Source organism: Daktulosphaira vitifoliae, unplaced genomic scaffold (genome assembly GCF_025091365.1).
Source record: "Daktulosphaira vitifoliae isolate Bord-2020 unplaced genomic scaffold, ASM2509136v1 Scaffold_2, whole genome shotgun sequence".
NCBI lineage: Eukaryota > Metazoa > Arthropoda > Insecta > Hemiptera > Phylloxeridae > Daktulosphaira > Daktulosphaira vitifoliae.
Genome location: NW_026099573.1, coordinates 18,015,243 through 18,031,813, shown reverse-complemented (window position 1 = coordinate 18,031,813; position 16,571 = coordinate 18,015,243). Strand labels below are relative to the sequence as shown.

At 24.9% G+C, this 16,571-nt stretch overlaps 1 protein-coding gene across 14 annotated transcripts in view; it reads right to left on the bottom strand.

Moving 5' to 3' along the window:
• Positions 1-16,571, bottom strand: part of LOC126898539 (piwi-like protein Siwi) — a 37,656-nt gene that overhangs the window by 1,343 nt on the left and 19,742 nt on the right. For all 14 annotated transcript variants that reach the window (XM_050672689.1, XM_050672694.1, XM_050672695.1 and 11 more), the window contains 12 exons: positions 13,920-14,105; positions 11,198-11,374; positions 9,808-9,963; positions 9,574-9,710; positions 6,731-6,839; positions 6,384-6,673; positions 6,162-6,316; positions 5,949-6,073; positions 3,037-3,205; positions 2,858-2,979; positions 2,639-2,790; positions 2,380-2,527 (listed from right to left, as the gene is read on the bottom strand). In XM_050672689.1, coding sequence (XP_050528646.1) covers positions 2,380-2,527; positions 2,639-2,790; positions 2,858-2,979; positions 3,037-3,205; positions 5,949-6,073; positions 6,162-6,316; positions 6,384-6,673; positions 6,731-6,839; positions 9,574-9,710; positions 9,808-9,963; positions 11,198-11,374; positions 13,920-14,105 — 1,926 coding nt within the window. The remainder of the gene's footprint in view (positions 1-2,379; positions 2,528-2,638; positions 2,791-2,857; positions 2,980-3,036; positions 3,206-5,948; positions 6,074-6,161; positions 6,317-6,383; positions 6,674-6,730; positions 6,840-9,573; positions 9,711-9,807; positions 9,964-11,197; positions 11,375-13,919; positions 14,106-16,571) is intronic.

Below are 16,571 nucleotides of genomic sequence, written 5' to 3'. Positions count from 1 at the left end.
AAGCTTATATTATGTACTATAAAATAAAAAAAAATTTGTCTCAACAACTTATCTGCTACGTGCAAATGTTTTTTGTAGTTAAAAATTATTTTTGTATTTAAATTTTTTTTTTTATTTATTTTAAAATGCTTTACAAGGTTTGCCAAAGTATTAAGTCAACCAATTTTTATAAAATTTACATGAATCTAACTCAAGATAAAATATAAATTTAAACTTATTTTGATTATTTTACTTCTTCAAAGTTAAGAAAAGCAACTTTAAATTTTTTAACTATTTATAACAGTTTTTTTTATCTACTTTTTCAAGTAATGTACAGTGGCTACATTGTTCGAACAATATCAGTCAAAATAATTTTTTTCTTAATTCTTTTTTGAGGTGAAAAAAAAATTCAAAATGATTATTAATAAATAATATTCAATGAATATTAAGAACCCTATCAATGTGGTCTCCACCTGTGTGAAGGAATTTCTTGTTCATATTAAAATATTTTACTACATGGTTTTTCTATCTGTCATTCATTTTTTTCAGCTCTCACTTGGCCAATACACCAAAAGAACACAATTTTAATCATGTTGAACTTATAATCACCAAATATTGGAAAAAATCCTTTAATTCTAACAATTTAGACAAATATCTCAAAATTATGCTACTGTTAAAAATATTCACTTCAAAAAGCTATTTTAAATAAAATATCTCCAAATTAATAAGAGTATAAATTTTGTTTTTATATAGAATTATACAATTATACTAAAATGAAATATTTTTTAATGATCATATACTTCACTAAATCAAATTTTTCAATTTGATTTCAAGTCTGAAAATTAAATTTAGTCTATTACCTCTATTTTGAGATGATTACTAATTATAATTTATTTACAAATGAAAAAAATTTTTATTAATTTTTAAAAATAATCCGTTTAAAATTTCAATTGAAAATGTCCTTTCTAATTAATTTTTATAAGTTTATAATTTAAAAATTTTGAACTTATGAACACTATTTTAACTAAACTTGCATGTTTAGAATTTATATCATTAAATAAAAAATTTTATGAGAAAAAAATTGTAATTTTTAGATTGATACGTGATCAGAAACTTTTTTTTTGTATTTATTGTAATAAATTGTTTTTATGGAACTCCTAGTAATCATTTCTAGGTAACTTATGTTGTTTAAATAGATGCTACAATAATTATATTCTGTTATTTCGTATAAACTATATCCTATAGTATTCTATAATATATAGAATACTATATATTATATAAAATTTGATATTCAAAAATATTCCATTCCTAGTTTCACCTATGATTTCGACTGCTGTTGTGTTGTTGAATTTCATTTTAGCCTATATATATTTGGTTATTTTTTATATATTAATACTCATTTTTAGCTAATTATTAATAATATCAAAAATTAGTGGTGATGGAAAATATTTAATTACAGATTTGAAATCAGAATGAAAAATGGGTTAAGAAGAGTATATTTTGGTCTCTGATAAAAATTCCTTGTAGACCAGTAAATTTATTAATAAGTAACAAATAATTTCTTTTGAAAAGTATTGCATCAAGCCCTTCAATTTTGCCATAAAAGTAATGTTTACTTTATTATTTTCTATAATATCTCCATAAAAATTAAAAAATTTTTTTTTTAATTATATATTAATTTCATACTACATTGATATCTATAATAAATATTTATTCATATAAATCATAAAACTTAATCAAAATATATATAAGGAAATAAATGTTCATTTTGCTTTTTGAATAATCCGTCAATTTTTTTTAAATTAAACACTACAGTTTTTCATCAAAGTGTTTCTTATGATAGTAATTTTAATCACTGTCAGATATCATCTGTACTAGTCCCAACTATGCTACGCCACACTATACCACGACCTCACTGTTCTACCATTTTTTTAAACTTTAACTTAATTGAAAATTTATGTTTCACTATTTTTAGATTAAAATTGGGTTTTTTTTATTTAATGATCATTAAAATCAGTCTATAGAGCTATGAATTTTTAAGAACAGATATAAAAAATACGCACACTAATACAAAACCAATATCTCCCCAGCTATGCATCAAAGCTAAATATATATTTATATACTTTTTTTTTTCAAAATAACAATTTTTTAGAGATTATAAAATATGTTAATAGGTTGATAACAACTTTAGGATATGTATTTATTGAGTTACAAGCATTTTAATATATTGAGTAAGTATTTTAAAAAACTATTTTGAAATTTTGAAAAAATTAAAAAAAATAATGTTCAAGTCAAACTTACAAATGATTTCACATAATATAATAAAGTATAATTACTAAGATATAAAATTTAATTATCAGTATTTAACATTGTTGTAGTAAAATACTAAGTAATACTCACCGACCAATTATAGTAGGCATGGCATAATTTATAGGTAATTGTTTGGACAAGATCAGGAGGATAATTAATATTGTCCTCAATTACCTGATAGTGAGTAGGTGTAACTGTACCTCTGTGTACCTTTTGTGATACAAGGTAAAAATCATATCTAAAACACAAGATTTTTTATGTTCAATATTTAACTAAAATAATTAAATTTCAGATTAAAGTAAATTATTTTAACTAGTAATAAAATAACAAATAAAACTTCAATGCTTACTTGGTTGGATCAGTTACAACAGAATCAATTATAGTACCAGGATCAGGATTTACAAATGTATCATGTTGCTTTATGAAAAAGCGTGAACTAATACGTTTTGTCACTATAATAAATATAATTGTAGTTTTACCTTTGCAAATTTCTAATGCATTCTATAGTAAATAAACAAATAAACAGTGATATTAAATAAAGTTTTTACATTAAAATAAATATTTTTACTTTTAGCAATGCAATTTCAATTTTATGAACTTGAGAAATCTGTCCTTCTCCTACTCCATCTCTATATATAAAAATTTGTGATGGATACTCACCATTCTTTAACTTATACTTAAATAAAGCCTCTAAAAAAAAAGTTTACAAAATGCTTATTCAAATTTTTTTAAAAGGCCTATACTTACTTCCTACAGAAACTGCAAAATGGCTTGAAATTTCTTCATTATTCTGATGAGGTTCTACACAACTGAAATATGTAGTATAATAATCATCCATAGTAGCAACTAATGCACCATATGATATATTTTTTCTTTGACTATCGTGACAAACATCAAAACCTACAAACATAATTTTCTAGAACAAAGAAATTATTACATTTATTTAAACATATTATAACAATCAAAACAATTTAATTCATAATTGGATAATGTTATATTAACTATAATTTAAAAAAAAAAGAAATTTTTTTATCAGTGATCTTGTGTTACTAAGTCTACTTGTAATCCTAGTAAAATAAGGCAATAAAATATAAAAATTGAATATTATATGCATTTAATTCTAATGTATAAAATAAATAGACAAATGAATATTACGACATAATTTATTTGTTAAAAACAAACATTTTTATTTTCACAAAAGTTTTTCAAATTTAATATATATCTTATAATGCTCTATTATTTTTTTTAAATCAATAAATGTTTATTTATCATAAATATTGAGTATAAAGAAATGGTATTGTTTTTAGTAAATAATTTAATACAAGCAATATTCTTAATTACTGCTTATTTGTACCTTGAACCACAAAAATATCTTGCACCAAAATATTTATAAAATAAAATCCATAATTTAATTTTCACTCACTTAAAATCAGGGATTGAAACTGTTTTCATAACGTCAGGGATTTAGTAGTTGTGCCGCCCTAAATGACCTTTTTATTTTACTCATCAAAATAATTTTTCTGTATATTTTATACATCTGTATTTTTTATAATTTGAATAAACCAAATAAAAGTCTTCAACTCTATAACTTATATTATATCTATAACCTTATGATTATAACTACCAAAAAACGATTGAAGTCATAAATCGTAAAAAAAACATGTAACGACAAACAATACATAATTTAAAATGAAATAAAAACAAAACAAAACCATATAGATCATTTGTTATAACTTGTAAGGTACAATTAATTTAGGGAAAATATAGCTACGAACAAGCCAGTGTTTCTAATAACAAATTAATAAATAAACAAGTACTACTAGATTAAATTTAGGTTCTTTAATTGTGTAGATTGCAAAAATAATTTTCATTATGATCAGTGTAATTTAAAACAAAATGAAAAAAATTACAATTTTTTACAGAAATTTTGCAATTTTTGGTTTTAATGTGAAATAACTAATAGAAAAAATATCTTTAAGATGTTATTATTATTTTTTTTAATACTCTTAAATAGCTTTAATTTGATATAGGTTTAAAGAACCTAGACGTTGCAAAATATTTTCAAAAATTGAAAATGAAGAAACAGTTGATTTCTCTAGAAGGAAAGTAGTTGGGACAATTTTTTCCTTCAATCATTAAATACGATTCTAGAACTTCAGTTTGATATAGATCTGAAGAATGCAGACGTTTTATGCGTGAGTCTTTCAAAGCCTTCCTATATTAAGATTTTTATAAATACCACACTAAAAGAAATTTTTTATTATCTTTTATGTATTTTATTATCAGAATTTAACAAAAAAAGTTATAGTGGTTTTTAAATGCATAATATAAGTGTTGAAAATGCCATTTTTTACGGTAGCTAGTAACTTTGAGATATTTGTCTAAATTTCTAAAACTGAGGGATTTCTTTTTTACTTTCAAAAGTAATATATTCAAATAGATCAAATAGATTATCAAAATCAGTATAGAGAGAGCTAAGAATTTTTAAGGACAGACACAAAAAAAAACACATTATGGTAAAACCAATACCTTCTTAACTTAGTATAAAAAGCTAAACATGGGTTTGAAAAGTTTGAAAACCAATAAATATAAAACAATATAAACCCATGACGTGCTAATTATTTAAAATATATATTATATTTGATTTCTAAATTTTAAAAAACATTATTTATAAATTCATTTTTTTTTATAATTTCAAGGATACAGTTTAAATTTAAGGAAAAATTTTATTGAAACAAAGGTACACTATATGTTGTATCTTGAAGATTGTAAACTTGAAAAATTAAATAAATTATAATTATAATAAAAATAAATTAAAAATTTAAATAATGAGAGATTTGAAAATTTAGCAAAACGTATCTATGTGCAATAGTGGGCATTAACTAGTTAAAAAATTAATTTTTTTTTAACTTTTCCACTTAACTAAAATTATCGAAAATAAATGTAAAATAAATGAAAAGTAATAATATCATGGATTTATAAAAATATTATATCATTTTTGAAAAAGTTATGGCAGTTTTAAGTAAAAAAAATTGAAAAAAATTTCTAAAATTAGCGATTTTTAAATTTGTAATTTTTTTGGAGGTTTCCCCTATTTACGGGGAACGAGGGAATTTTTTTCAATTTTTGAGGGTAATGTCTTCGGCTAGATACGATTTGTGATCTTTTGACGTATCATTGAAAGAAATCGGTTCGGTGAGAGCTGAGAAAAAGTGGTAACAGACACAAAAAAATAAACACATCTTAGAAAACCAATACCTTCTCAGCTTCGCATCGAAGCTAAAATATTATAGCAATTTTAAGTTAAAAAAAGTAAAATAAACGGTAATTTTCGGATTTCAATAATTGTAATTTTTTGGGGAATTCTCCCCATTTGCGAAGAACGAAAGACTTTTTTTACACTTTAAGGTTAATATCTTCAACTAATGATAATTTGTTATCTTTTGATATATTGTTAAGCTAAATCGTGGATGGGAACTTCTAATAAAAGACACAAAAAAAAAAAAACAACTTATAGTGAAACTAATACCTTCTCGGATTCGCATCAATGTTAAAACGTGAAATTTTCAAAATTAAGAGTATTAAGTGAGTTTTAACAAAAGTGATATCAAGGTACAATACACTCCCTTATATAGTTTTAATAACATCAAAATTGTTACCTTTTTAGGAATTGTAACCTGCCAAGGTGATCCACCCATTTTACAATTTAATTGAATTGCAATTTTTGTACACACTGACATATTTTTTTTTGTGACATTCTTTAACAATACAACTTGAGATGGTACTAAAAGTGATTCATTAATATTAATTGATGCATAAGTTATCAATATGTTTACATTAAAATAAAAAAATTGAAAAAACGTGTAACATACCTGCTCTATCAACACATAACTTTCGCTTAATTGCACTATAAACATCCCCTCTACTAAATTTAATTACACAAAGTATTAAAGAAGGATTATGTTCACTAATTGCTCTTTCTAAACGATTCAAATATGTACCAGTTTTTCCATCTGGTAAAGACATTCTAGTAAAAAAAATAATTATTTATGTAATAAAAACATACATTTTTAACAAAAAACAAGTTTTCTTACAGAATTGGTGGTGGTAAATTAAATGACATACCACTTCCTGCACTTGAAAGATCTGTTATAAAGTCTTTTACTGCTGCCATGTTATCTCCTGGAGCAACAACTACCCAATGTTTAACTTTTACACAAGTGTACATTGGATTTGATCGTAAATGTTTAGTCCAATCTGCATTTTTGTCTCCGCTATATTCTCCATTATTGCTTTTTATTTTTTCAGGAAGTAAAACTCGAGCAGGTATTGTAACTAAGTTTTTGCCAAGAGTAAGGTTCCAATTGTTCAATTCATTTACAATCTATCAATAGAAGAGAAAATATAATAATTTAAACAACTCGAGTTTAATTCAACATACTTTTTCATTTCCCTGAAGACGTCGATTAAAATTCATTAGACGCTTATATCTTTCAGATGGATCAACCCGTGTATGATCAGCTAAATCTCTCATGAGGTTAAAATTATTACTGGAACAATATTTTAAATTTTTAGAACCACATACTATTGAAATTTAATATTTTGATATTTTTAGTGACCTACCTTGTACATGTTTAATAGTATCAAATGAAAACTTAACCAGTTTAAATTTAAAATTATTACTAAAACCCAGTCATTAAAAATCACTACAGAAATTAGGAATCTATCGAAAATTACTTTTTTTTTATCTTTGGGTGATAATGAATCAAAAAAGCTCCTAATGAATTATACCCAGGAAGTTACATGAAGTGAAACGAACCAAAAACACATACCCACAGCAGCCAATCCCATGTAGATAAACGGTGTTTGAGATTGTTTTTATCATTAGATTAATAGAAAATTGATATTCTGTAATTATTCCTGACACTTTCTATTTTACAAATTCACAATAAAAAATCTTTATTAGATAGAACTACTCATTAACTTAATGGATGCGGAATAGAGGGATAGAATCTCACATCAAGAAATTAAATAACATTTAATTATATATTATATTATAGAGATATAATTTATAGAGAATAGAACAAATATATTTTACTCACCACTCCCCTAAAAGAAAAACCTCAAAACGCTACTGTAACTACATTATAATACAAAAAAAAATAAGGAGTGAGATAAAAAAAAATGCTTTACGTATAAATAGATTATAAATAATAAGTTATATTAATATTTAGTTTAACGTTATTCATCATTTATTCGTTGTATAATTTTAATTTATAAGATTTTAAACTATAACTTGACATAACCTTTTCCCGAAAACATTTTTTTTATAAAAATGTATATTTTATATAAAAACTTTTTTTAGGTCGGATAAATAAGAAAATATAAACAAATAGCTTCTATTTGCTACATTATTCATAACGTTTTTCTCGTCTAGTAATTTCACGATATTTGATTGATAAAAACTTTTTTTTATAAAAAATAATATCAATTAATTTGATAAGAAAGTTTTAAGTATTTAGAGTCAGTTGTACAAAAGAGTGGTGATATTGACGAGAATGTAAGACACAGAATTAAGTACGGATGGTTGAAGTGGAAAGAAACGTCTGGCGTCATATGCGATAAAAGAATTCCAATGAGGCTGAAAGGTAAATTCTACAAGACTGTAGTGAGGCCAGCTATAATGTATGGTTCAGAGTGTTTGGCGGTTGACAAGTAGAGCAGAGAATGAGTGTAGCAGAGATGAGTATGCTTAAATGGATGAGTGGAGTGACTAGAAAAGATAGGACAAGGAACGATCAAATAATAGGGCGTACCGGTGTAGCCTCAATCGTAGATAAAATAAGATAAAATAGACTAAGATTTTATCATGTTATGAGGAGAGAGAAATCGGAAGCTGCGATAATAATTATGGAAATAAATGTCAGTAAAAGACAAAATAAGTAGCGGAAGACTAAAAAATAGATGGAGGAATGTTATTTAATGCAAGAATAAATCTATAAGTTATACTTTTCAGCTCTTTTTACTTTTATTTCAATAATAAAAAGCAATGTGTCAACCCTAATCTTAAATGTAATAAAAAAACCCAGCACAGGGGGGTCGCGGCACAGTCTTGACGTGGCATAGATGGATCAAGTATAATGATATCTGACAGTGATTAAAATCACTATAAAAAAAAAACGCTTCGATGCAAATCTTTAGATAGTGTTTAATTTTAAAAAATTGGTGGATTATTCCAAAAGCTACAAGATCTGCTAGCTCCTTATTAATATCCTGATTAAGATAAAGTATGTCGAATGAACAAGGGATTATTAAAAAATTTTTAAATTTTAAGTAAAAAAAATTGAAAAAAATTTCTAAAATTAGCGATTTTTAAATTTGTAATTTTTTTGGAGGTTTCCCCTATTTACGGGGAACGAGGGAATTTTTTTCAATTTTTGAGGGTAATGTCTTCGACTAGATACGATTTGTGATCTTTTGACGTATCATTGAAAGAAATCGGTTCGGTGAGAGCTGAGAAAAAGTGGTAACAGACACAAAAAAATAAACACATCTTAGTAAACCAATACCTTCTCAGCTTCGCATCGAAGCTAAAAAACTATATTAACATTATATAGTGTTTAGTAAGAAAATGGTTTTCTATTGTTCTTATTGTGTGTAAGAATCAACCGATTTCCTTACTTACTGAACACACTGTATAAAATATCAAAATTATTTGTATATGAATACATTAATTCTCATGAATTAATTTATATATTTTGTGTTTATTTATCAACAAACAATAATATTGCAAGAATGAGACAATGATGATTGTTAGAGGATATAAAATATTATAAAAAGCAGAGCAATTCCTCAAAATCTGTTCTAATTGCGCTTTCAACATCACCACTTAAAAATTGTAATCATCATCGTCGGAATTCTTACGTGTTAAGTTTGTGAACTAAAAGTTATATTTGTGTTATTTTGTTAACAATTATTACTTAATACTGTCACTGAAGTTATTATAAGAACAAAGAAAAAGTCAGGTAAAATTTTAAATCAATAAGAGTCAGTCAATACTTATATTATTTTATGACCCTCGAATCACACTCTGAATTAAAGTAACTATTACTTTTTATCAACCATTTTTCATTTTTCTAATATTAATTTTTTTATAATTTTAATAAAACAAATAGGTTCTACATTTTTATTTATTTTTTTAAGTTTTCAGTTATAATAAAATTACGCTTAACTTTTTTTATAAATTTTTTTAAATTATCAATATTTAAAAAAATAAATGTTTACCGTAATGATTCACTCAGTCCAGTCATTAAACAAAATTCCGGGACTAAATAAATAAGAGTTTCTTCAGTTGTATTTTTCTTCTTATTTTTTGATATGAGCATTGGTTGATTATTATTCTTTATTACTAGTTCATATTTCTATAAATTTATTTCAATTTTTTTTATTCGAGGCACAAAATAACAATATCCAATACAAGATTTCATTTTATGAGAATATAAAAAAAATTAAAAATACCTCCTGATAATATTGAATATATGAAATTTTCGAGCCATCTTTTTTTAGAAATGTCGAAGAAGGATTTGATGTTTCCTCAACTTCATTAATGCGGTACATTTTCTTATTATAAGTGGTCATAACTGTTGCTCCTATCACTACTTTTTTAAAAGTTGTCTATAAAATTAAAAAAAAATAAGTTATTAAAAATTCAATATCAAGATCATTATCATAAAAACGCTTTGATACGAATCTGTTAGATTATACAGTAATTTGCATATTTGTAACTTCGCAATTTAAATGTTTTAAAATTTTACTGAAGTATAATTACTTGTCTAATTATTTACTTAATTGAAAATAAAGTTTGTTTTGGTAATAATTGGGAGTTTTTTACTTTGACAGCCGATTTCTCATGCCAGAGCACAGATTTATATGATATATAAATTTTGGACACACAATTAGCTAGTACAAAATTTTATTAATTGACTTGAAAACTTAATTATATGTATTTACCGACATTTTAGAGAGGATAAGGAGGTTGAACTAAAACTAAAAAATATTTTTACGTTACTATGTAAAATCTACGACAAGGTTACATAAACTTGGGATTTTTAAAGCGGTTTAAACAAAGTTTATAAATGCATATAATTTATTCCACGCTTTTATCAAAGTAAAACAATTATAGGGATAGTTTTATTTCTATAAATATTATTGTACACTTCATAAGTTCAAACTTGATATAAGTTCAAATGGGGCGTATATTGAAACAGAGCATTTTGAAAAATTGATTTCAAAATTTTTTTTTTTACATGTGTGTATAATTTTGTTTAAATTTATCCTATAACTTAGATTTTTATAAAACAATTTATCTAAAGAATATTTTTGACTCTAGTATACAATATTTAAATTTCATTCAGATCATTGTTTTTTAAAAAAGTTATAACAAATTTAAAATGTAGGAAAAAAAAAGTTTTGTAAATTTTAGGTTTGACTAAAGTTAGAATCCGGTTCTTTTAACAAATAAATCTACACAATTGGTCTAGTAAGAGATATAAATTTGCATGAACGCACATCATGATAAAACTAATATCTTATATATCAACTTTGTATCCAAAATTATGAGTAAAATTATTTAAAAAAAACTACCAACAATAGAATTTCAAATAAATAACTAAGAAATTTTCTTTTTATTATTAAATTTTATAAAAAATATAAATCAAAGCATAAAAAACTTGAAGCAGCAAATTTAAATTAAATTTCACATAATATACAAAGTATAAAAGTACCATTACTAAGCAGATATTCCATACTGAACCCATAATTGTAATTATAATATTGTCTACATGTTACTGCTTTATTCATTACACTTATTGAAATATTAACTGTAAATAGTAAATATATTACTACTTACCATCCAATCTTGATCTCTATTTCTATTATTAAGACATTCTATAAAAAAGTCAAACACAGATTCTTGACGAATAACTTTTGAGGATATATCAGCACATAACAATATATTATCTTCATATCTGGCCATTGAGGTTTGATATCCTGGCCAAAGTTGAAGATTATACTGTCTAAAATCAGTCTAAATAACATAAAATTTAATTTGAAATTAACTATTTTAAATGCCTTTCATAAAATAAGTTGGATCGTAAAATGGTAGACTTAAAAAACTTTTTAATAAAATCACAGAACAAATTTGTTTAAAATAATTAAGCAAGAACCACATAATCAAGCAATAAATAAAAATAACATTATTAATGGTAAAATTATCAACAATTTTATACTAGAGAAATTTTTGAGAAATTTCTTCCATCCTGTATTTTGTTACCTCAATTTTTCATAAGCCTTTGGTAGCTCTAACATTTTTTTGGAAAGGGCAGTTTTCTTTCTTTTAATATACATTTTGTATTGACATTAAATTAAAAGCTGCAAAATATTTATAACATTTAAATTTTTTATTTTTGTTTAGTGGGATGGTGTGGCCGAGTCAGTAACGCGGCACTGCTTGACGTGCACTGCTTCGGGTTCGAAACTCGGTCACGGGCGGCTTCATTAGCCGAACAATAGATCAGTTCGGTAATAGGAGTCGCCATCCCACTTTCCGGCGACGGACTAACCACCCGTCCCGGAGTATAAATGGTTAAGAAAACCTCCTCCTGGGAGAAGATTGCTATGGCCCTTAATGGACTAATAAAAGTAATGCAAAAAAGGATTAATCAAACCAACAAATATTTATATTAAATTTAACTATATAAAAAGTAAATGTACAAGTAAAAGGTAATAAAAACACCTCAAATAACAAAATTGGATTAAATATATAGTTTATCCAGAACAATATATGATTAAATAAAATTTAATTAAACAGTTTAACTTAAAAGGAGTATTAGAGAAAGAAAGAACAAAAAACAGCAGTGGAGTCGTGGCATAGTTGGGTGCAGTATAGATGATATCTGACAGTGATTAAAATCACTATCATAAAAAACGCTTCAATGCAAATTTGTAGATAGTGTTTAATTAAAAAAAAAAAATTAGGTCAAGGAGAGCTGAGCAAATAAATGATAGCTACAAAAAAAAACCACATAGTAAAATAATATTAATATGAATTTCTTCTCACGAGAGGAGACTACAGTAATGGGATTTATGATATTTATTGAAGTTATTGAATCTAAATGAGATAAAAATCAAATGAGTTAATCATTTCTTTCTAACTCAAAAAGAATTAAGAAAAAATTCAGCGCCACAGGCATGAAAGACCCAATTGTTACCGTCTCAGAAACCGTACGTCTCATTTGTCACTTAATAAAAATGGAAATTTAGCTAGTTCAAAATTTTAAGTTATTTTTCTCGACTTCAAAGAAACAAAAAAATTTAAATATGTTTAATTTTTTATACTATGTCAATTAGATTGATATAATATTTATGAAAATCAGTGTAATCCCCTTATAATAAAATAAAATACAAAACCAAGAATTTTAACACAAAAATAGCATATTTTTGAATACGGTAGCTATTTTCACTATGAAGACAAATTAAGTCCGAAATGTTTTTAAATATTAAAGTATATTACATAAGCTTTAATTTAAGATATATATAAAAGTGTTAGAATTTCCGGAACACTTTCAAAAATTAACTTGAAAAAGTTCTACTTTCTATATGCATTTTAAAAATTTGAACCCTCCCTGTATTAAGGGAACTGGTCCGATTTAAAAAACAAGTATGTCGAATTAAAGAGGTATATAAATATTATTTCTCATAAAAAAATTGTATTGATCCATTTTACAAAAAGTTATAGCATAATAAAGTTAAAAATGTAAAATACAAAATCAAAAATTTTCACACAACAATAGCATTTGGTAGCCATTTTTACCGTGAAGACAAAATAAAGTCCGAAATTTTTTTTTCCATAATAAAGTATATTACATTAGCTTTAATTTAAGATATATATAAAAGTGTCAGTATTTTCGGAACACTTTCAACAGTTAAGTTGAAAAAGTTAATATTTTGTGAAAAAGTTGTCATTTTGAATCCCCCCTGTGGGCTGGTAAAGGGTTAAATTTATAAAAAAAATATACCAAATGATAGGTAAAGACATCAAGCATTTATAAAAAAAAAAATTATATTGATTTGTTTATTTTTGAAAAAGTTATGGTAGTTTTAAGTAAAAAAAATTGAATACATTTCGAAAATTAGCGATTTTTAAATTTGTAATTTTTTTGGAGATTTCCCCCATATACGGGGAACGAGGGCAATTTTTTCAATTTTTGAGGGTAATGTCTTCGACTAGATACGATTTGTGATCTTTTGACGTATCGTTGTAAGAAATTTATTTGGTGAGAGCTGAGAAAAAGTGGTAACAGACACAAAAAATAACAATTTTTGTATCAACATAGCATTGCTAACGAAAGAGCACTTGACTTTGTGTCTCATCCTTTAAATACAACACTAGTAGGTAACAACTTTATAGTCAACCATATTAATAATTAATATTTCTGATATGTTAAAATTAGAATATTCGAAACAAGTAAATTGTTATGTATGCTGCTGTTACATTTCTAGTATAGCAACCCTAAAATAAATGTTATTGACACAACATTACTAAAAATATATTAATATACCATTAAACTAACCTTTTCTTTTGAATCATAAAAGTTTCGGCCAATTAATGTCAAGCCAAGATGTTGAATGCAGCTACGTAAAAGTATATTAAAAACTTGTATATAGACATGATCACCAGGTTGTAATGCATTTGTAAATTTAACCTTAATAATAAATTTTTGCTCATCAGATGTACGTGTTGATGTTAATTCGAAAGCCTATAAAAGAAAATACGTAGAAGATAAGAATTACGTAACATAAGCTTTAGTTTGAGCATATTTTTGAATATGGTAGCCATTTGCGTATAGAAGATAGGTCGTCGGGACAAATTTTTTTTTTTTCATTTTGTAGTACATAAAATAAGCTTTAATTTTATATATGTTTAAAAACGCAGTATTTCTGGAACATTTTCAAAAGTAAAGTTGAAAAAATTTAGTTTTGTAAAAAAGTTGCTATATTGAATCCCCTCTTATGGGCAGATAAAGTGTCAGATTTTCAAAAATATTATACCAAATAAAAGTAAATTACTAACTGTTTTAGTATAAAAAAAATTATTTTGAATCTTTCATTTTTCAAAAAGTTATAGTAGTTTTATGAAAAAAATGTCAAAATTTACCGATTTTAAAAATTGTAATTTTTTGGGGGATTTTCCCAATTTACAAGGAACGAGGGATTTTTTTTTCATAATTTTCAAGGGCAATGTCTTTAACTAGACACAATTTGTGATCTTTTGACGTATCATTGAAAGAAATCGGTCCAGTGAGAGCTGAGAAAAAGTGGCAACAAACACACAAAAATAAAAAATAAAAAAAAACACATCTTAGTAAAATTAATACCTTCTCAGCTTTGGATCGAAGTTAAAAAAATTATTTTAATTTGTTCATTTTTCAAAAAGTTATAGCGATTTTTTATGCTATATTTAGATTAAAACAATTTTTTAATTTTTTTATGACCTCATTTTTATGGCTATTTTAATGTAAAAAACGTTAAAAATAGCCAAACGTTAAAAAAAACTCACAGATTTTTCAATATTAATTTTATCAAATTAAAATTTTAGAATGACCTTATTATAACTCAAAGTTTACTAAAAAAAAAAAATTTATATGAAACTCTAAACTGTAATAAATTTCTAAATTGGGGCTTTTCTATATAAATTCGCTTTTTTAAGCTCAATTTTAACCATTAAGAAGTTATTATTTATAGTGATTTTTGAATGTGGGATATTATATAGTGTACTAAATTTTAAATATTTAAAACAATTTTTTTTGGGATTTAAAGGTCCACAAAGTTAGAAATTTTATAAAAACATAGTTATACTAGGTGCATTAATTCTGTTGGGAGACCTAATTTCAAAAAAAATTTTTTTTAATTTTTTAGTTATATCTGTTTAATACACCATAAAAGTTAAGTTTTATGAAAAAGTGTAACATGTAAACTTTAGCATTAAAAAATCAGTAAAAGGACACTCAAAATCAAAAAATAATATATATAATGATAATTTTTTGCTGTCTTTAAACCACATTTTTGTAATTGATTTTTATTATTATATATATAATATATTATAATTAAATATAATTATTATACATGTTATAACTATTCAATTCATTATTTTAGTTGCACAATAATAAATAAATTAATTAAATTACTAGGCTCCGCTCCAGACCCGGAGTCCTACGAGCTTTACGCGCCTTCGTCGCGTAAGCCTCTTCGGGCCGTCATCATAAGTAGGACACTGATTCCTGTAGGGGTACCCGGTTTGCACGATAAGTGTTTTGCAGAAAAAATATTACATCAGAATCAGTGTAACAAAAATATATTAAAAATGTTATTATTAAAATCAGGAAAATTCAAAAAGAGAAAATAGTAAAATGTATTAGGTATAAGGTTGACGTTTGTTAATGAGGTATTCCCTTTAGGCCTATTCAAAAATTATTTTAGGAGGGTATTTAATATTTTTTACTTTGTTAAACATGTTATACAATTTTTTTTGCTAAAAATTAAGTAATAAAGAAAAAAAAAGGACATTAGGTCCTTATTTATTAGAAGTTGCCTAAAATAATATTGATAGCGCTGGTTCAAGGGGGGCCATATATCCCTTAAATACACCCCTGGTATACACAAAAATTATTAATATTCTAATTATAATAATTGTGTTTATACTATCTTATTATATAATAGAACAAGGAAAAAAACGCTTTTCTGGGAAAATTACTTAGCGTGCTCGGATTTTCAAAATATTTTAGCTTCGATGCGAAGCTGAGAAGGTATTGGTTTTACTAAGATGTGTTTTTTTTTTTTTTTGTGTCTGTTACCACTTTTTCTCAGCTCTCACCGAACGGATTTCTTTCAACGATACGTCAAAAGATCACAAATTGTATCTAGTCGAAGACATTACCCTTAAAAATTGAAAAAAATTCCCTCGTTTCCCGTAAATGGGGGAAACCTCCAAAAAAATTACAAATTTAAAAATCGCTAATTTTCAAAAAATTTTCAATTTTTTTTACTTAAAAGTGCCATAACTTTTTCAAAAATGAACGTATCAATATAATTCTTTTTTATATAGATGAATAATATAATTACCTTTCATTTGGTATATTTTTTTTATAAATTTAACCCTTAACCTGCCCACAAGGGGGGTATTAAAATGACAACTTTTTCACAAAAAATTAACTTTTTCAACTTAA